The 22,090-nt window shown below is 43.4% G+C and overlaps 1 protein-coding gene across 1 annotated transcript in view; it reads left to right on the top strand.

The window, feature by feature from the left end:
* Positions 1-2,556: 2,556 nt before the first annotated feature.
* The window catches only part of EPHA1 (EPH receptor A1), a 37,802-nt gene continuing 18,268 nt past the window's right edge, over positions 2,557-22,090 (top strand). Inside the window, exons 1-4 of the mRNA XM_074927353.1 lie at positions 2,557-2,702; positions 5,804-5,871; positions 19,754-20,029; positions 21,663-22,053. Coding sequence (XP_074783454.1) covers positions 2,606-2,702; positions 5,804-5,871; positions 19,754-20,029; positions 21,663-22,053 — 832 coding nt within the window. The 5' untranslated portion in view covers positions 2,557-2,605. The remainder of the gene's footprint in view (positions 2,703-5,803; positions 5,872-19,753; positions 20,030-21,662; positions 22,054-22,090) is intronic.

Raw genomic sequence — 22,090 nt, 5'->3', positions numbered from 1 at the left:
AAAGACATGCTGAGAGTGAGTTTAAAAGATGCCGTTATCATCTTACCATCAAAACGCATGCCAGAGATGGGAAGCTCACTGAGAAGCCATGACAGTGAAAAGGTTGTGTAGGTATAAAACATAGATTATGATTGTAAAGACAAAGATTTTTTGAAATGAAGTTATTTAAGATATTTATTTTTTTTTTTTACTAGACAGTCAGGGTTTTGTCCAACGGTTTACAGAGACAAAATTCAACCTTGTGATGCACAAGCAAAAGTATCCTGTCAACGAAATAGCAGAATTGTACGAATAATTCACACATAGTACTCCACTGTACTGGGTACAACATCTGTGTAGATACCCTCTTTTTCTCTTTGGATCTGCATTTTGGTGCAGAGGACACATGGCCAAGCAATGCATCAGGGCTTTTACAGGTATCACTAAAGTTCCAGGCATTTGGGGTTTTCTACATTTTTTGCTTTCACTTGTTTAGACATTTGATGCAGATCTTCATCTTGCCATAACATTAGTTTGAATTTTGTTTGACTACCATTGTACACATTCTGACCAGGAGCTACAGTAAGTGAACTCTAATCTACAAAATAACAAAGCAGAACATACAATTTCTGATCACCGTCATCTGGAATATCCTAATTTCTGATGTTCATCAGCCAACACTAACAAAGGGGAGAAAAAGAAAGTAAATATTTTGTAGGCCATTTTCTCCAGTAAACCCTAGTAAGTCTGTTCCTGCCTATTCCAAATAGCTTAAATCAAATGCCCTGAGTATCCACTAATGAAATAGAGACAGAGCATCCCCAGGTTCTTCACTCCAGAGCTTTGGTACTTCTGAGATACAAACTCGGTGAGTCCTGGGGAACCAAATGTAAGGCTGCAGCACTGATGTTTTTTGCCTCAGGAATGATGTGAGCTCCTGAGCTGCCCTAGAGCCTTACCCTCCAGTTGCAAATGGTTCTTTCCCATTTCATGTCTATGAAGGCCTTGCCTATGTTTTCCCATCACAAAGAAGAAGTTAGCTCTGGGTCCACCTGTCCCACTGCTACATCATAGACTGAAGAAGGCACAGTATTGTACAAATGAAGACTAAAGTGGATACATTCCACTAGTGCAAACTCAAGGTATGGGATGCAGACAAGGAAACCTTATACTGGTGCTGCAGTGGGAGTCATTCAAACGTGTGGGAAAGGTGGGCATAAAAATTTGAGACTTAGCACCACAGACTGAGAAAGAGCACTTTAGATAGTATTAAACTGGAATATATTTAAGATGCAACTATTCTGAGTGACGTTAACGTGAATTATTTGTACTGATATTTTACTTCATGGGACATGTACAAGGTAAAGCTCAGTATTTTAACCATTTATTCTTAGATTTCTCTTGCCTGTGTTCAAACTCCTCGGGATAGATTTTGGTTTTCCAGGATGTATGGTTAAGTCTCACAGAACTCACTGAAAGATTTAGATGCAAGGGACCTCAGGAGGTCTGTAGTCCTAACCCCTGCTCACAGCAGGGCTTACTCCAGAGGTAGTTAAGTTGCTCACTGCTGTGTCCTGGTGAGTCTGGAACATCTCCAAGGGTGCAGATCCCCCCAGCTTCTCTAGGCAACCTGACAAAGTCCTTTCTTTATCCTTCCTTGGGAAGAAGGAGAAAGAGAGCAGGAGGAATGCAGCCTTACAGCAAGTGGAGGAATAATGCCATCTGTATTTTAGGGAGGGGGGTGTAATAGCTGTGTATGGGTAGAAGTAACATCCTTGATGAATGGCAGAAGAGCTGCAACTGAAGCAAGTTATTTTATATTTATGTACCTCAAGGAGACTAAAAGTTTCATGAGTTCTTCCTACACAGAGAGACAGTTCCTCTCCCATGATTTTTTAATTGAAAAGCAGGCACATTCCATCGATGCTGAGGAGCTTACTGAAAGAAAAAGAGCAATTCTGCTGTTATAAAGTGGCATGGCTATTGCTCTGTGATATGCTGTCACAGCCTGGGGAACAGAATGGGCCGCTGCCACTGTGTACAGATGGATTTGCTAAATATCTACTGCAAGGACAGCTCAGCCACATTATCACAGGGAGAAGCAGACCGAACAGCCAAACAGCCTCTTAACGCTGTTTCTGGGCTGTTTTAATCTCTAAAAGTTACAAGTGCACCTTTGGGGGAGGAGGGTTTGGGGTTCAGGGCGGCAATCGGTTGGCAATGACGAGCGGGGACGGTGGCGAGGGCTGCCCAGGAGGTGGCAACCGGGAGCCTCTTCCAGGACTGGAGCAAAGGTGGAGGGAGGCTCCCAGGAAAAAGGTGTCTGCCTTTAAGGTGGGTTTATTTGCCTGCCAGATGGGAAGTCTGTGACCAGCCCCTTTAAAACAGGTAAAGGCAGTAAGGCTTCTCCACCCACTCGCCTTCCTTGATCTTTCATCATAAGTGTGGGCCAGGCAGGGAGGTTGTGCAATGTGTGCAACTCCAGCCGGGAGGCTGCGGGAGAGGTTCATGCACTGCGAGCCCAAGCCAAGGCGTGGAGGCCTGAGCCCAGGCGCAGAGGCCTGAGCCGAGGCCTGAGCCGGGAGCGCGGGCAGGGACTGGGAGCCAGCCCCGCTCTCCGGCCAGCATGGAGCTGAGGACGTGGGGCAGCAGCGGGATGGAGCTCTCACTCGGGCTCCTTCTCTTTTGGGCTCTCCTTCCTCCCGAGGTCTCTGGGAAAGAAGGTAAGCGTGACCTGCTGTTCCCTCTGCGTGGAGGGTTGGGCTCGGGCGGGCAGGCCGAGAGGAACCTCTTCAAGGGGCTGGGAACTGGCCCAGGCCAACACATGTGGGGCCCCGGAGGGAGCTGGAGAGGGACTGGAGTGTCTGGCGAGGGCAAGTGGGTGTGGGGGGATGAAGGCCAGGACCAAACCCCATCCAGATCTTGGTGACTCAATGAACTGAGTCCAGGTATGTTCTCCCCCTCCCTCTCCACCCCCTCCCAGTTGAAGCACAAATGCCTCGACATATCCAGTGATCCAAGAGAATTCTGCCTCTGTTTCCCTTAAACACAAGCCTTGCAGATAACAAGTTTAAAAACAAACTCAGAAAGTTTCTCCCCCTCCCCTGCCCACATGCCTGCAGTTTCGTCAGGAAGTTCTCTTGGGGGTTAACCCTTGTGATCAAGAAGACAGTCGATTGTTTGGAGGTTTGGAAGGTGAGACAGTCTCCTTCACCTGACACAGTGTTGGAAGGTAGAGTTGGGCTTTATAGTTTCTTCTTCCACTTCTTCTCTTAAGACTTCCTTGCTTGCCTTCTCTGTTCCACTTAGTCCCTTTTATTAAATGTAGTGATCTTTTTTTCTTCCATCTTGGCAGTTGCACAGTAGTTATGAAACATCTGGGGAATGGGAACTTTTAATAGAGAGGTGAGGAAGAGTGTTCTGTTCCCTACTTCCTCCTGCAGTTAATTCCTGCCAGAGACTTCTAGTCTCTGTTTTGCACATTGAGAGGTGTTGGGGCTTTTCCATCCTAAGGACAGCCCTGTCCTTTACTGCACCAGGCTTTCGATCAAGAGGACTTAGTCAACTGGCAGTTCAGCCAGGGGCTCTTCCTAGACTCTGCAAGTTCTGAGTGTTCTTTTAGACCATTCTTGAAGGCAATGTGCAATTAGACATGCAGCTAGCAGACCTTGTGGAGAAGGCCTGTCTAGGTGAGAAGTAATATAATGTAGTGCCACACAGGCTCTGGTTTCCATAAGCGTGTGACCAGTAATTGGCAGAAACCCTCAGGGACTTCTCTGCCAGCTTCTCCCCTATCTCAACCATCTCATTTGAGCTGTGTCTTGATCTGACTCTTTCTTAACGTGTCTGTCTGAGAACAGCTCATTTCTTATCTGAAGTCTTTCTTGTTTTTTGGGATGACCTCCTCCCCTGTGGCTTGACAGCCACATGAGATTCCTAACAGTGAGGCTGTGGACCAAAGAGCTAGTAGCCCCCGAGTACTTGTATTCCCCGTGCTCTTGTAGCCTTGCTGACTCATTCTTCCTTTCCTTGGAGAATCCCTGTTGTGGGTTTCACTTTGAGAGGTACTTCTTGAAAATGGACTTTGCCCCTCCAGTGGGCAGTCAGCAGCTGAAGGAGCCACAGCTGACAGTTCAGTGGCATGGCACACAGGCTTTGGAAGGTTCCCATCCTGGCCACTTCTGAGTTCTTTTTCCATTGCTCTGCTAGAACTTGCCATGCAGCCCTTCTCACTTCCACATCACTGCTTCAGGCCTGAAGTGTGTGCGATAGATATTATCTGGGCGATGGTTCTGGAAGGACAGGCTACCTCACCCTGGGAGTTTTTGGAGTCAACAACACAACAGTATCTCAAATAGAGAGATTGAGAACAGAAGGGAAGCGAGTGAGGAGCCTTGTCTGAACAGGGAGTCTGTAGCTAGGAAGGTTTTGCCATATGGTCATGCTCTGAATGTTGTGAACTTGCAAAACCTGGATTCCTGCTTTTCCCTTCTCCCAATCATGAAAGGGTGTTTCAGAGGTGAGAACACAGTGCAATCCCTCTTATCTCTGATTCTGGGCTCTCAGCCTGCTTCCTCATTCCACAGGACTCTTGCTGATCTGCACTTTACACTCTATTACTTACAGTTGGCAGACTATTTGTAAAGCAGTCAGATGAGGGGGAGGAAATCTGGTTATTTAAATGTTATTTAAATATTTTCCCCCTCCTATCTTTCACCCTCAAATTATTTTCTGAGATGTTTAGAGATCACTCTGAATACACCTACAGGAATCTAAAAGGGAATCCAAGGAATTTTTCCTGTTTCCTATGTTCTCAAGATGGGGCTGTGAGAGGTGCACCGAAACCAGTAGTAGTCTGGCAGCACTGGCAGACCCAAAGGCAGGCACGAAGCTGCACATCCAGCAGTACAGCTTATTCCAACTCCTCTTTATTCTCCCTGTTTGTCTCAGTGATACATTTTTAACTTCTCTTCAGATCAAGATGTGATGACAAAATACTTTCCGGGCTGAAACCGAACATACTGATTAATTTCTCCGTTGTCATGTGGCTCCAGGAGCCAAGGCTTAACAGTCATGCAGGGCAGTTGTGCAAGAGGTGGCAATGCTGTGCCCGGGACCCGTTATTCTCTTGCTGTCATGGCTAAAACAATGGGGGCGGGGGGTGGGGGTGGGGGTGGGGGGTGGTGTGTGTAGGGATTTCTACGCCCCTATCAGATCGTGGGCAGCCTGGGTCAGAGCTAGAGGGTTCAGCTGTTTGAGCAACTGATGTATGGCTTTTGGGAACTGTGACAGTGGAAAGTCCCTTTGCAAATTCACACTGCCTCTGTACTTTCCTCCTGTGTTTCAAGCACTATATAGTACCTCTAGGCGACACTGATTGATCTTTTGTGTTGGTAATTTATTTGATTGCCTGCCTCTTAATCCATTTTGTCTGCTGCCATCCTGTTCCAAGGAAAGATGTGTTCAGCTGCTAATGCTGGGTTCCCCTTTCAATAGGCGTCAGCCTCCTGTTCTCATTTTGGAGCGGAAAAATTTGTCAGGGTTGCATTTTTTAGATGTATATGGGTATTACTTGAGAGGAGGGTGAAAGGGGAGGGGGCCTCATATATGAGGAAAACCTTCTAACTCCTGACTAGCTGTACTTTCTTGTATCTTCCTATCCTTACTCTAGCCACGCTTTTTGAAGGTAAAAGCTCACAAAAGATGTGGGGTTGAGATAGGAAGTGCAGGCTTTGTCTTCTGTGACAAAATGAGAGGATGAAGCCATTCTATGCACCATATGAATTGAGTCACTGATATTTTTTTTCTCTCTTCTGGTTTTCAGTGGATCTACTTGACACAAGCACTGCACAGGGTGAACTGGGCTGGCTTCCAGACCCTCCAGAAGTAGGGGTGAGTACACACGTTGAAGGAAGGGGAGCCACTGGGAGTACTAAATGATGGAAAAGCATAATCAAAGTTGAAATTTCACCCTGCTTCCCAAAATCGGGCTTCGGCAGCTCCACTCTCTCCTGGACATTGTATGCTTTGCAAGGCTCTCTCCCTTGCAGCCTCTTCACCTCTTCAGTCTCATCCACTAGACAGCCAGCTGTTTGGGGACTGATGCCTCATTGACTTCCAGTAGCTCCCAGTGATTAAACATGTCCTTGAAATATATTGTTTCCATGAGGTAATAAAATCTAAAGGAGAAAAAGGAAAAAATCAAATCATCACCCAGTTTTTCATTCTAACATGTTGCAGATGTCTCGTTGTCGGGGCAAACAGCCATGGCAGAAGTGTTTCTGTCTCCAAGTCTCTCAAGAATTTCGAATCTTTGTCTAAGATTGTTCTGTCTTTTTCCTCTTGAGTACTAAACTGAATGATTCAGTTACACATTTTTTAGCTCAGCAGCTGACTGAAGAAATAACTGTTAACTCATGGGTCAGCAGTCTTTCTTACTGGGTGGGCTACAAGGTTCTAGGACTTTACACCCAGCCTTAATGCTGTGTTTGTCCCACACACCTGATAATGAGATATTTCCCTTTGTTTCATGACTGTAAAATTAAATTGATGGAAGCACTTCAAAATCTACTCCTGAAAACACTGCAAAATTGGACCCAAAAAGACATCTGGGATCTCAGCTACTTTTGTACTACTACAGCTATTTTGTATGAAGTACAGTGGAGCTGTAGCATCACAACCTACGCTAGCAAAGATAGTTTCCTTTGTAATAACAGGACTGTGGGGGTGGTGGAAGGAAGGCACAAAGAAAAGGGAATTCAGGGACTACACTGCAGTAGTTAGAAGGACATATGTTAATACACAGTTCCAGTTCCTCATCCATGCTCTTGTCTTTCTAGCAAGCCCCAAGTTCTCCTATGGAGAATAAGTCTTCACCCTTGCTGCTTACAGAGTAGACCTGGGTTCAGCCTGTTCCTAAATCATTTTCATAACTTTCCTCTGTAATGTGCTGTGGCTGGTTTGAATTCACGCCAGCCTCCTCCTCCTCCTCCTGGTAGTCTTGCTGGATGAACTAGAGCCAGAGAGTGAGGTTCTGCTGTACTGGCATAACTGCATTTGTTTCATTAGTACAGCTGTTTTGGTTATTATTATTATTACACCCTACTCAAAACAGGTGCCCTAGTGAGACATACATGTAGATCATGTTTTGCCCATTGTTCCCTTCATTGTCTCTATCAACTGTGTGGTAATTTTAATCCAATACTAGGCTCCAGGCATGTTCAGGATTAAATCTGCCTCTTGGAGAGTTTGGAAAAAAATACTGAAAAGTGCATTCTGAAAATAATCTGACAGAAGGAAGAGAAAACCTTTGTTACAGAACATCTGATCTTTGCACAGTGGGTTCGCAGCACTGCTAAGGGTTGGCACCTTTAAATATACATATTTTAAAAATATGTATATTTAAAATATAGTTGTTGTAACTGGGAACTATAGAAGATGCTGGAAAACATGGCCTGAGAGCCAATCTAAACTAATAGATCGGGATACTGGTGACTGATAAACTAACAAAGGATGAAGAATATATTCATTGACTTCTGATGAGCAACTGTTTTTCAGGGATTTGTCTAGTTATGTCATTTCCCAGTAACTGTTAGGTGGAAGGCTGGCAAATTGCCACAAGCAAAACAAGAACAATGGGTGATACTCTTTGAATCAGAACTTTGAACAGCTGTTTCTGAAACCATTCCTCCAAAATGAAGAAGTAAATATATTCAAATGACAAATTAGATCAATTCAGAACATTTTTTGACACAAAAGAGCTAAGATTAATAATGAATCATCTGATTAGCTTGATTAGTAACAGTCTGGAAACATCTGAGCTGTATTGCATAGAGCTGAAGGGTATTTTTCATGTAGGTGCTACTTGCACCTAACTTCAGATGCCAGAGATCTCCCAAATGAGAGCTGGATTTGTGTCAATATGCTTATCATAGAATCATAGAATGGTTTGGATTGGAAGGGGCCTTAAAGATCATTTAGTTCCAACCCCCTGCCACAGGCAGGGACACCTTCCACTAGACCAGGTTGCTCAAAGCCCTGTCCAACCTGGCCTTGAACACTGCCAGGGAGGGGGGAGTCACAGCCTCCCTGGGAAACCTGTGCCAGTGCCTCACCACCCTCACGGGGAATAATTTCTTTCTTATGTCTAATCTAAATCTTCCCTCTTTCAGTTTAAAACCATTACCACTCATCCTATCCCTACACCCTCCGATCAAGAGTCCCTCCCCATCTTTCCTGTAGCCCCTTTAAGTACTGGGAGACCACTCCAAATTGTCCCCAGAGCCTTCTTTTCTCCAGGCTGAACACCCCCAACTCTCTCAGCCTGTCCTCACAAGGGAGGGGCTCCAGCCCCCTGATCATATTTGTGGCCTCCTCTGGTTCCGCTCGAGCAGGTCTGTGTCTTTCTGATGTTGGTGCCCCCAGAGCTGGACACAGCACTGCAGGGAGGGTCTCATGAGAGTGTAGCAGAGGGGCAGAATCCCCTCCCTCACCCTGCTGGCCACACTGCTCTGGATGCAGCCCAGGACATGGTTGGCTTTCTGGGCTGTGAGTGCACATTGCTGGCTCATGGTCAGTTTTCCATCCACTAATACCCCCAGGTCCTTCTCTGCAGGGCTGCTCTCAGCCCACTCCTCACCCAGCCTGTGTTTGTGCTTGGGATTGCCCTGACCCATGTTCAGGACCTTGCACTTGGCCTTGTTGAACTCCATGAGGTTTGCAGTCCCACCTCTCCAGCCTGTCCAGGTCCCTCTGGATGGCACATCCCTTCCCTCCACTGTATCAGTTGCACCACACAGCTTGTTGTTTTCAGCAAACTGCTGAGCGTGCCTCGATCCCACTGTCTGTGTCTCCAGCAAAGATGTTAACACTGACCACGATGCCAACCCCTGAGGAATGGCACTCGTCACTGTTCTCCACTTGGACATGGAGCCACTGACCACAACTCTTTGAATGCAACCATCCAGCCAGTTCTTTATCCACTCAGTGGTCCATCTGTCAAATCCATGTCTCTCCAATTTAGCAACAAGGATGTTGTGTGGGACATTGTCAGATGCTTTGCACAAGTCCAGGTAGATGATGTCACACAGAGGAGGAATTTGCTGTGAGGAATTTTCATGCTTTATCTGGACAAGGTCTCCAAGGCACAGCCTGGAAGAGGTTGGATAATTCTGTGAAGGCAGAATTACACCTTTGTTTTGTTGTCACTTTTAGCCAGTGACAATGGATTAAGTGGCTTGCTGTGTGTGATTATTTCATGGTCAGACTTGGTCTGTATCCAGTTGTTCTGGTTCAGCTAGGATAGGGTTAAGTTTCTCCCAAGCAGGGGGAAGGGATCTCCAGCCAGGTTATTCATACCATGCTGACATCAGGTCCAGTGCGGCAGCATGGGAAGCTTTCCTTTGTGGCTTTGGTCACGGGAAGCATGCATGGCGGGCTGGCTATGTCCATTGTGGTATTTCTCTGTATATCTTTTGTCTTGTTTACTGTTATTACTGTTTATTGTTGTTATTATTGCTATTGTTGTTGTTCAGATTGTTTATTACACGTTGTATTAAATTTCTCCTTATTTTAACCCGGGGTTTGTGCCCTACTTGTGTCCGAGGGTGGGGGAAGGACAATGGCAACGTGGTCTCTGGTTCCGGCAGGGCCTAAACCAGCACACCAGTATAGACAATGCTTCTGTTAACACATGCTCAGCCTAAGAACACCGAGATGAGTATCAGTCAGTTTTGGACAGCATGGGTCATTTTACTGGGAGTGAAATCTTGCCTAAGCTTAAAGGTAGTCTTTAAGTGAAAGTGTCTGTATTTTAAATAAAGTGTCTGTAGAGGTTTGCTAAAATGTTTGTGCTAGCTTGCTTTGTAGTAGCTGTTTAGAAAGGGTTTCACTCATTTTAGGCTACTATCAGAAACTAGGCCCTTAAAATGGCAGACTGTAGTTCCTGTAATCACTTTCTTATCTACCTTACCAACCCCAAAACTCATCATCTAACAAATTTCTTGATAAATTTTTTGTCTTTGAAGTTTTGAGACAGCAATACCAGTTGGGCATGGGGAGAAGTTTAACAGTACTAGTGGTAGATTCCCATCTTTTAACATATATTGGAGAGCTAATGATGATCACTTTGAAGGTCTCAGAAGTCCAGAATTTACTTGCTCTGACATTTCTTTTAAGGCTCCCCATGCTGCACAAACAGCCTGACTACTTGAACTGATTTCAAAAATCACCAAAACTGTCCAAAAAGGTCTTCTCAAATCCTATCATGAACATAGGGCAATGCTACTGGGCATAGTAGCATTGCTTCTTGGCAGCTTGTAAAAGAACCGTATAAAAAGTTATTTATCTCTGTCTTGCTTTCAAGTACAATTACATCAGCTTTGAACAGATGGTGATGAGGAATTCTCTTGCATTTTTATTTTAATAGACAAGGCCCTGAGCAACCCAACCTTGCTTTGAAGTTAGCCTCACTGTGAGCAAAGGATTGGAGTAGAGACCCAAAGTTCCCTTCCTACCTACATTTTTCTTTGTTTACATTATAAGTTTTGCATTGTTTGTTCATTAACATTCTGAGCTTGAATTTTTAGCCCAGGCATAAAAGGTCCTTCTAGCTTTACTTGATTCAGTGTTTTGAACTCTGTAATATTTAATTCTGTGGATCTGCTGTATCAGATTATGTAATCCTATGATACAATGTATTGGGCAATCCAATATTTGTCTTTAGTTGCTATGATTATTTCACCCACAGTTTGTGGGCCTGTCTTGAAATTTTCCTTTTGTCCACTGTTTCCAATTTCCTTTTTGTATATGTGAATAGTATGCACAATCCAGTCATACTTTCATTAATATATATGACTACTCAGGTTCCTAGCCATTTGTACTGTAGGATGCTGCATACTGGGCTGCTCAATATGACTTTCTGCCTCTATGCTGTTGTAACTTAAACACACTTTATTCCTTTTTAGTTGGTATGTTTTCTTGGGAGGCATGCTTTCACCAGTTCTACAGCTGTCTTTGCTTGTAGAAGTGTCCTTTTTCACAGTAACTATGTTTTTAAATTGAATATATGTTATTTCAGAAATCAGTTGAATTCTACTGTTGCCACTAATTGCCAAATTGTGTCATACTTATTACATATTAAAGGTTCAGCAATGTTCAGTTCTCAGCTGGTAGCTGGTTTACAGAGCTTGTTTTTCCCAAATTATATTCCTGCATGGATCATAGTATTCTTAAAGCATCCAGATGATTTTCTTAGTCTCCTTTCTAGGCTGCCATTGTTTTCAATCTCCTATGTCTGGAGGAGTGGAGGACATAATTTTTTTCCTGCCCATACTCTTTCTTGCTTCCTTCCACACATACTTCAGTGTTGCTATCAGTGTCAAACTTTCTACTAGGTCTCCCAGTGTGCATGGCACCTGATCTGCGCAACTTTTCCAAAGTCTTCCTTCACACAGGACTGAGGCTGTGCATTTAATCCCAGTGATTTAATGTATCCCAGAGGCTATTCATGAAGAGTCACTAACTGCAACTATTGTGGCTCCAAAAACACTTGAAAAACTTTGGAAACGACACAATTATTGTGCAGTTCTGCATGCTGTGTTTTGCAGGAGGTCTGATTATGAACACAACAGCTATGTGAATGCAATTTGAGTAAGACATTGCTCAGTTTTTTGATGCTGTTATTTTCCTCTTAAATCCTAGGCATAGTACAAATTCTACTGAAACAAAGAGGTTGACTCAACAGTCAGAATTGAGTATAACTGTTCAGCAGGTATTCTTTATTCGCAGTGCTGGGCACCACTGGGGATCAGCTGCCACATTTACTAACAAAACACTGACTAATATACACAAAAAGCATACATATACATCAGATTTCTTAGAAAAGGCAGTCTTATGCTCATGGGTTCTCAGAATTCATTTACATAGTCTGAGCATGCGTAGTAAAAACAGAGTGAGGGTCTTGTCCCCTCCTTAGGGGTCTACATAGCCTTTCTCACACTGTCCATTAGTGAACTTCAGGTTTCTTGTGTCCATATATGGTCATAGAGTTACCTCATTCATCCTTCAGCTCCTGTTTGTTCCAAGGAGGTTATAGACCAGCTTCCACTTCCCGTCACTTATCTTGACCCTGGCATCTTCTTAGACACTTGTTTTTTTAGGTTCCTGATATTAGGGATGTACTCAGGGAGTTTTTCAGGCTGTCCAAGGTCTGTCTTATCTTTACTAGGCAAGGAATTAAAGGTTTCAAAACATCTTACAGGTGGGTATTACTACAGAGGGTAGTTAGGAAAAAGTATAAATGAAATTACATACATTGCAGTAAAGTACGGAAAAATAAAAGCTAGTAAAATACAAGTGATGATGAACGTTAAAACTAAATGTCCTACTTTTACAGGTCCCTGCACATTAGCAATTTCAAGTATACTTGTAGAAACTTCACTACACTGCTCAATTATTTCTTTTAGCTAATAGGTTAGGTCAAGTACCTGTGACCTGTCAAGCAACTGACCACATGATAATATTTACATGCCTTCAGGTTCTAGCGAGATGAGGTTGCCTTCCACCAGACTAAGAGGTCCCAGATGTTAATAATGGCTGATGGCTGGTTTCGGTTTCCACCACTTCTGCTCAGACAGATAGGCCTGTTCATGAAGGAAATAGTGTTGAGGGCCACACAGCCCCCCGCAAGTGATTCCAGCACAGCACTCCTATTAAACCTGGCCAGTCCACTTAGTCAGACCCAATCCACTTAATCTTGGTATTTCGCTTGGGTAGTCTTACCCTAAATGAGTCTCGGACAGTCTGCTTTTGTAGCATCCGAAGGTGGTGTGAAAAATAACCATCAGAAATGCTGTTATGTGCATCTGTTCCAACTGTTGGCAATGCATGTCCTTTAGGATCTAACTTAAAGGGATGTCATTGCCTCTGGACCTGGAATAGAGTGGCAGTATATACTTCAGGCTGCTCTCAGTTTAAGTATCAGGCACAGGGGATTAGCTCTTCCAAGTGAACAGGGTCTGTATAGAAATATGGGACAAATGCTTAGTAAAGTCAATGACTACTGGAAGTGGGAACAACTCTGTGTTCAGGGTCATATCCTGACATGCCCTGCTGCTGTTAATATGCAGGCCGGTGGAGACGATAGTATCTTTATGATAGTCTGTTAAGTGAAAATTAGTTATTTTGTGTGGATTTGGGAGAGAAGGAAAAAAAAAAAGCTATGCATATCCATATACTTTACTGAGAGGGGGGAGGAAAAAAAGTGAGATGAGAGGAAGTCAAGTGTGAATATCTGCACCTTAGGCCTGACTGCATGAGCCACCAACCAGGTGCCTAGGATGAAGTCACTGAAGTCACAGACCCAAGTAGCAATCTCAGCTAGTGCACTCAGTGTTGTGACCTGAAGGGCAGAAAAGACCATGTTCTGAGCCAAACAAAGATGCTTTACAACCATGACATTCATCACCATGGCTGCTCAGACACTACAGTGCTGACAGCACTGTTGCCTAGCAGCTTCAGGAAGCTGATTCACCCTTTTTATAGCTGTTGAATGAAAGTGGACAAGGTTCACTGAACTTCCTTATCTCAACACAAAAGTCAGCTGGAGCTTTGAAATGAATCTGCCTATAGCATGATCCTCCAAGAAGACTTAACAGACTATTTAAAATTTAACCCCGCCCAACTTTTATGATTATAACCAACGAAAATACTGGTGAGTTTGCAGGCAGTCAGATTAGAAAGAAAAGGTTTTATGTTGTTTGCTGCCTGCTGTGTCCTTGATGGATGGACCTATGCTTTGAAATTTAATTCTTACCATCTCAGAGGCAGAGCTGCAGAAAAATATGCCAAATGTCTCTGATTTCTTCGAAAGTTATTTCCATTGCTTTTAAAACCTAGTTTCTGGCTTCTCTATGCTTGACCTGGAGCCTTCCAGCTCCTCACTGTGACTTCCATGCTGCCACCTCCTGCAGCTTGTCTTCTCCAGTCAGGTTTGATCATCTCAAAGGAAAGGCACAATTACTCTGTCCCTGTGTGGGATTCCACCTGATCCATCTTTAAAAGGAACCTATGCCAACAGAGCAAGTATTGCCCATTGCCATCAGACTCATTTCCAATATTCTCTGTAAATACTGGAAGTATACTTGACACAACATACAAGACCGTAACTCACACCCTTTGCCTTGAAGAGAAAAAATTCACTTCCATTTACAGTGGATCCTATGGAATATACAATGCAGTGCAAAAATAACATGAGATCTAACATTTGCTTTATTGGTAATATGATTTTAACCATGAATTACGCACTCTTAAGATGCACCATCTGATTTTCTACTACTGTCCTTTTTGTAGTTACTGATATTGTTAGTGGATGTTAGCAAAATAGGTATATCCAAAACAAGTGTTCCAAAACAGCTGGGCTAGAGTATTATCATCCCTTACCTAGCAGTATCTGTTGTGACCAGAACTGTTTTCATGCAAGACCTTAATGTGGCCAGAGAGTTCAGAGAATGAGCAGGCAGCAGAACCTGGGTTTGATAAACTTCTGTAATCAATGCACTGGAACTCTGTGGCTCACACTGGCACCTTATCTTCTTATAAGAATCTGAGTACTAGTTAAATTGAAAGGAGATGGGTGGGATGGAGATCTATGTGGTAGTGCCCTCAAGGAGAAGTAATTACATAATGCAGTTGCTCCTCCCTGAAAATAATCAATGGATCATTGTGGGGAAAAAATGTATTATCCCACCCAGAAAGATACTGTAGACAAGTAAACATAGCTTCTGTGTTCAGTTGTGTCAAAGACTCTGTGATGTGACGAAATCAAACTCGACCATTGCCAAATGATCAAAGAAATAAAAGCAGCCTCTTTGCTGTTCTTAGATCTAAAGTTATAGGACTCATGAAGTTAAGTGTCTAGATGTCACCACACTTCTATCATCATCATCATCTAAATTGTCTTCCACACCAGCAAAAGAACTTGCAACAGTATTGAGAAACTTTCAGTGAAGGGTCACAGAAATTTCATTCTGGAGTACTGCCAAAACACCACTGTGGTGCTGCTTTTTTTGACTGGCTGGTCTAGCTTTGCCTACTGACAAACTTTTGTGAGATGTATTTTAGCTGAAGAGAAGCTGTTTATCACATCACAGCAGGTACCAGCGGGATGTCTCTATTGTCACAGTCTTTCCTCAGAGGCGCTATACTAAGAATGTAGTACATCCAAACCTGTAATGTACAACTGCCTTCAACTCTGAATTTATGCCAGGAAGGTTTTTTTGGTCATGGTAGCATGCAAATGCTACTATACAAAAGTCAAAGAGACTCCACGGGCAAAAGTGCTGCCGGGGGAAGGAGACAGAAAATGTTTGGTGGTGTGTGTTCTGCTAGGTGGTTTCAGATTTGGCACACCACTGATGTATTGTTGCTGTAAAAGATTGCTGTTTTGGGGCCCTGTGATTTTTCTTCAGGAAGAGATTTCATGGATGAAAATAGCACTCTGAATTCTGTTGCAAACTGGATGGGGAAGAGATGCCCTTGCTAAGCACCGGTACGCTGTACCTGGCCTGTAGTAATTTGGCCAGTCTTTTCATCTTAGTGCAACTCTGACACAAAGTTAAACAAGTTACTGGTTTTCAGTACATTAACTCCTAACTTTTCCATGGAGACATGCATCTTAGTTTAGTAACTTTAAGCCTATTGGCAAGATGCTTGCCTTGTTGTTGCCCTCTGTAAGTCTCTTAAAAGTATCACTGTGCCTTTTCCCAGGAGTCTGCAGGCCGCAGATTGGAAGCCACTGTGCTAATCTAACGTGAAAACAAATGAAATACAGGTCACAGCAGGCAGGCTCTTATCTGAGAGGAGACAGGGCAAGTCCCTCACAAGCTGGAGCTGGAGCTGGCATTACTGTTGTGAGCCACATGCTCTTTTGATGCCCGTCTGAGCCTAAGCATTTGCAATACTGTCGGTGTCTGCTGCCTCTCCCACTGGTAGCCTACCTCTTTATTATCAAGGATGACATTTATATTTGTCATCATCAAAAGTTTGTTGGTTTTTTTTTTCCACATAAAACCCAGTCTAAACCCAAGAGACCACTTTATGATGCCTGTAGAGCCGGAGACAGTAGCTCCAAGAAGATAAATGAACTGTTTCTATCTTATACCTTATGTCAGATCATAGGGAGAGTAGCCCACAGATGGATGGAGGAATCACAGATTGTCCTAGATGGGCTCCTTGACACAGACCTAACCTAGAGAAGTCTCATCTATAGAAAAAGCAGAGTAAGCCTTCCTTAGGCTTCAGAGCTTCAAACTGTATAATCAATTCAGAGTCGATCCAGGCAGATCTTAAAAGGTACCTTATCTTATCTTTGGATTTTTACTCACATGGCAGACCAAACCATACTGTTTACTACAAATATCTACTGGTGCCCCTCCAGACTGCCATTAAACTCATTCTGAACTGCCTTCTTAAAGATAGCTCGTTTCCACCACTGCTTTCTTTATATTGAATCCAACCTAGCAATGGGAGGAAGGTTGACTTCCTTTTTCCTAAACTTGCAGTGATTTGAGGTTATTGACATAGTACTTCTGCTTTGAGGTTGTCATTCACTTAACACCAATTGCTGTGCTGGAATTATTTTGCTCTGTATTATACCACCGCACCAAGACTTGCAAGAACAAATCTTTGGAACTAAGTGCCTGTGTTAGTGTGTGGGTTCCTGATAAGTACAGAATGCTCTTTTGTTCTCAAATCTGATGGCTAAATCCTTAGACTTTTTTAGAAAAATTTACTAATTGATGGCCCTCTTACTGGCTCAATGCCCTCATGCATTGGCTTTTGTTTTCTTAGCAACATTTTAAGAATTCTACAAGGTTTTAAAAATTTGACTAGTTTAAAGACAGTTTAAACTTTTAAAAAGTAATTTAAATTTAAAAGAGATGAAAAGGCATTTTAAAGAATAAAATTTAAAGAGTTTACCATCTCTTTCACTTGCTTGGAGTGAGGAATTGGACTCTGAGGGTCCTTTCTAATCTGTCTTCCTATGATTCTGAATCTCATGAGAAAGTTTTTTGTAGCATCATAAACCCACAGTTCACTCAAGCTAAAATGAAGAAGTCTGACTTGCACTGTCCTCCACTTCTCCTAGAAGAAAGATCCCCATCCTATGGCCAAACTGGCATATGACTGGCATATGGATACAGTGTCTGGAATGAAATAGGTAGAAAATTATATTATCAAGAGAGGTTGATTCAGTGTTATTGGCAGACAAACTAGAGAGCCAAGTAATTAATATTGATTGAGCCAGACTTTACCACACATGTTTAAGAACATTACATTAAAAATCAGAGGCATACATTTTGATTTTGCAGCAGATTCTCTGAGGATGTGAGACAGTTGCCTAGCAACGTCTGGACTCCTCACCCTTTCATTAAGTGTTGCATGTAACAGTTTTCCTCTACTACTTTGAATTTAAAAGCTTCACTGAATAATGAAAAGAAGGCACAAGCACGTTTAACAGTAGTTCTGTATTGTTAGCATAAATAATATCCTCATTTTACTTCCTTTACCCATCAGCAGTAGAGTCTAGAAAAATCAAGTCTGACTCCATTGTTGTTTCTTTGCACCACACTGCATGTTGCCCTGAAGAGCTCAGTCTGGAAGAAGCTGTGCTGAGATGAGCTAAGAAATATAGGAGTTAGAAGCTGGATGTTTTTCCAGGAGTAGCTCTTAAGGGAAGTTTTTCTGCTACAGTTGTCACTATTGAAAAAGAAACTTTGATCCTATATCACTTAAGTTTTGAAAATGGTATATTCAGGACAGGCATCATAACAGCTCATATCTTTTGGCGAGACATCAAAAATTGCCTTCTGGTGACATTTGTCTGTGGTACTGCCTTAGGATAAACTGCTAATGGAAACTCGTCTAACTCTCGGCCTTCGAATGCAATTATGCCTTTCCCATCAGCTTGGTGGAGGCAGACACCCATGGAAAAACATTTCTAAAAGCCAGTCCTAACACTGTCAGTTTCTTGAAAAAGCTACTTCGCTCTTATTCTCCTTTCTAACTTCTTTTCTTCTATTCTTATATACTTCACGATGTGTTGTAAATTCAGTTCTGTAGCATTTTTCAGAAGATTTTCAATGAAATAGTGCAAGAGGTGATTGATTGCCTCTTCTGGTTGATCAACTGAGATTGGTCAGTCTGTTTCTCTCTCTTGCTATCCCAAGTCCTTTGATCTCTGGTAAGTGAAATAAGTGTAAATCCTGTGTGGTACAGGTATATGCCAGCTGGATCAGATTAAGAGGGCGGGGTAACACTGGATATCAATTACATAGAGAAAAAGGAAGCAAGATGGGACACATAGATACCATCCACAGAACTTCCTGGGAGGAGACTGATAGCATGCATTTAAGTAAATTGCTGAAATCAGCCAGAGAGGAGGTTGTACTATCATCAGGGATTGAAGGAAGCACTCAGACAGTTTTCAGAATGGGGCTGCATAGGAAGTATGCTCTTAAGTAATGGCATAAAAACAGAGCCTCCTTTGGCACTCCATGGGTCCATCTCTTGTATTCCACTAGCAGAGTGACCTGGTCTGGGGGATCAGAAGCTAGGAGAGAGGCTTCAGGGTTGTGCTGTGAATCCAGGAGGTGGTGATGCTGGAGAAGTGAGTGAATCTCATGCTCAGCTTATGAGACTTGACAAGTCTAGAGTAATATAGAGACTGAGGCCTTGTTTAAATTGAGTCTTAACCTGGGGTGTGATTTAAAACCAATATGCTTAAACTTGTGCCAGTACCTATGTGGGCACTTGTTTCAATTTAATTTGATTAAACATTTAAAGCATAATGAGAAAGGCAGTCTTAGCATGTGGGGGAAGAAGGATCTAAGTCATTTTCCCTGTGGACAAATCCTTGCTTTCCAAGTTTTCAGTTCTCATGTGTGACTTACTCAAAAGTGAATATTCTTTGCATTTTGTATCTGACCTGTGGTGAGGAAACAAAACTAGAGCCACATAAAATTCAGCAAAAGTGTATGTTAAAATACATATCAAACCCTACTGGTTTTGATACAACTAGTATCAGCAAGGTCATATAACCAGCTGGGCCCATGTCCTCCTCTCAGCCATTATTTGCCTGGGGAAGAAGCAGAACCTAGTATGAAGTCAGGAAAATCAACTGAGTTTTAATAGTTAAATTAAGGTTTGAAAAATATCACACTTGAAGAAGCGTTAACTCCAAATTAATGAGTGCTTGCTCTAGCACAGTCCTTCCGCAATTGACCATCCCATTGTGTTGGGCCATCTTTTCTCTTATTCCAAAGTGCTGTGCATTATTTTCAGGGGCAGATAATAGTCCTGATCTGGTGTGCCCTACTGTACATTTTGAATTTAAATGGTGGCAGAGAGAAGTGGTCAGTACATGGGAGTAGTGGGTCTTTTTTTCAATCTAACTTAAGGCAGTGTATGAAAGCAAGAAATTGGAACCAAGCTAGGATGAAGGGAATGTGCAGGCATCCATGCATAGTGGTTCCCTTCAGTTTGGCATAAGTCATATCCTAATTACAGTGTCCTCTTTGCTCCCTCTGTAAGAGTTGAGGCAGATACGGGGCTCTAGACCCAGGTTTGCTCAGTGTAAGAGACTTTTAGCTAGCCAGGCTTTGAGCCCTGAATGCTATATGGAAATTGATCTTTTAGGCAAGATTTTGTCATATTTGAAGTGAAACTTGTTTCTCACATGTCTAACAATGTGTGTTTTCTTCTACCCTGGGAGCAGTGGAGCGAAGTGCAGCAGATGATCAATGGTACTCCCGTCTATATGTACCAGGACTGCAGTGTGCTTTCTGAGGGTGACACTGATCACTGGCTTCGCACCAACTGGATTTATCGTGGTGACGCAGCCTCCCGCATTTATGTGGAGCTAAAGTTTACTGTGAGGGACTGCAAGAGCTTCAGAGGTGAAGTGGTGACCTGCAAAGAGACCTTCAATCTCTATTACATGGAGTCTGAACAAGATGTCGGGATCCAGTTCCGCCGCCCACTGTTCATCAAGGTCCGTAGTTCTGGGGGTGAAGACTGAGTCATATCTTTCAGATTAAACTAGACATATCTTTCAGCTTAAACTAGGTATGTCTTGCTGTCTGGGGGAGGCCAGGAGAACCAGCATCTGGGTAGGGACATGGATAGTAGGTGTTGTCCTTAGAATAAACTTTGCCCCCAGTGCCCTCAGTGATGCTCTGAGCAGTCTTTGCCACAGGAGGCATAGGAGTTTTCATACGAGATCAGACCTCCATTCTGTGTAATCACTTATTTAACTGGACACCATGTAGGTAAGGATTCTGAAAGGTTGTAACAGTGCTGTGTGGTTACACCAATTTTTAGAAATAGTAAAGCAGAGACCAAAGGAATTTGACTTACCTTAGGTAATAAAGCAAGATTAGTCCAAGTGAAGAACAGAATCCAGTTCAAGTCTCTGTGGTCCTGATTATTTACTCTGACTGTTATGATATATAGGGTCTTATTTTCTAAAACTGGAGGTGATGACTTGCTATAATGACATTCCCCCTTGTGTGAAAGTATTTAGCACAACTGTATTTTAACCATTAACTTTTCCCCAGCATAGTGCCCTCTTGCCATGGAAACATTTGAATTGCAGAACAGGGAACCTCAGCGTTTTTGTAGAGGAAATTCTATAACCCCGTTCTGTCCTAAAAGAAGCCACAGACCTAAATTATTTGACTGCCCTTTTCTCTGCAATTTAAATGGAATGTGATGAAAACAGAGAACAGTATAGGCCACCACGGGCAGAACAGGAATCTGGTAATTGACTCCCTTCCCTCCCCAGTGCTCCTCCACCTCCCCTGCAGTCTACTACTTGAATTTGTGCGATACTTCCACAACTCCTAAACCTGCCTTATGATCCCACTGCCAGATGTAGCTTCTGTGCAGATCCTTTCATCTGTTATCCAAGTAGATGGAGTGGGTTGTGTCATGCAAGGGGGAGGGGCCTGTGGTGGAGAAGATTAGTTATCAGTCTCTCCCTCCGAGAAGAAGGGCCACCCCACCTGCAGTTCAGATTTTTCATTTCACACCATGTCACAGAGGCCTTTCCTGTATGCCCAAGCACTGAAATCATCTCTCACTCACCCTCATCCTGTGTTTGCTGAGGGTAGTGGGAATGTAAGAGAGTGGGAGCATTTTTCACCAAAGTATCTACAGTGCTGAAATATGTTGAATGCTGCATGACAAGCACCTTACAGTAGATTACAGCCTAGAAGCAGGTGGCTGTAATTTACTGGTCGATTAAAAAACACAACTCTAAGCGGTGTTGTGATTTTACTGCATACAATTTGCAAGCAAAGAAAAATAGCACAGAAGAGAGATTTGCTCCTTTAGGGGCAGTTCCTAAAGACCTCTGAGATCAGAGACCCAGAACATAGGGTACTGTGTAAGACCAGTGAATGACTTCAAAGGACTTGAAAGGAGATGATGGAAAGTATGGAGGGAAGAAAGGATGTGGACCCCATTGTTAATACCTTTTCCAAGTGCAAAGAAAGCATGCGCTTGCATTAGAAGGCATACAGTCTCTAAAAGGCCTTAGTGTAAAAGAAGTTTGAGAACCATGGGGATCTCAGCTGCTGCTGCTTGCTCAGATGTTAAAACTGTTTTTTTTCTCTTTTACTTAGCTCAACACTGTGGCAGCAGACCGAAGTTTCACAAGCAGAGACATTGAGTCAGGCGCCATGCAGCTGAACACAGAAGTATGCCCCATTGGGAAGCTGTCTCGCCGGGGCTTCTACTTGGCTTTCCAGAACTCCGGGGCTTGTGTAGCGATGGTGTCTGTCCGAGTGTATTACAAGACTTGCCCGGAGGCAGTGCGGGGCCTGGCCCGCTTTCCGGAGACGATAGCAAGTTCAGAGGGGCTGACAGAAGTGCCTGGGGTCTGTGTGGAGTACGCAGCTGAAGAAGTGGGCTCTCCCCCAAGGATGCATTGCAGCACTGATGGCGAGTGGCTGGTACCAGTGGGCCGATGCCTTTGTGCTGTGGGGTTTGAGGAAGCCGATGGGAGCTGCGTAGGTGAGTTTGCAGACAGACACTGGCTGTAGGCCATGGG

Source organism: Athene noctua, chromosome 1, assembly GCF_965140245.1.
Source record: "Athene noctua chromosome 1, bAthNoc1.hap1.1, whole genome shotgun sequence".
NCBI classification, from domain to species: Eukaryota; Metazoa; Chordata; class Aves; order Strigiformes; family Strigidae; genus Athene; species Athene noctua.
Note: the sequence above shows the minus strand (reverse complement) of the source record. Positions and strands in the feature narration are given on the sequence as shown.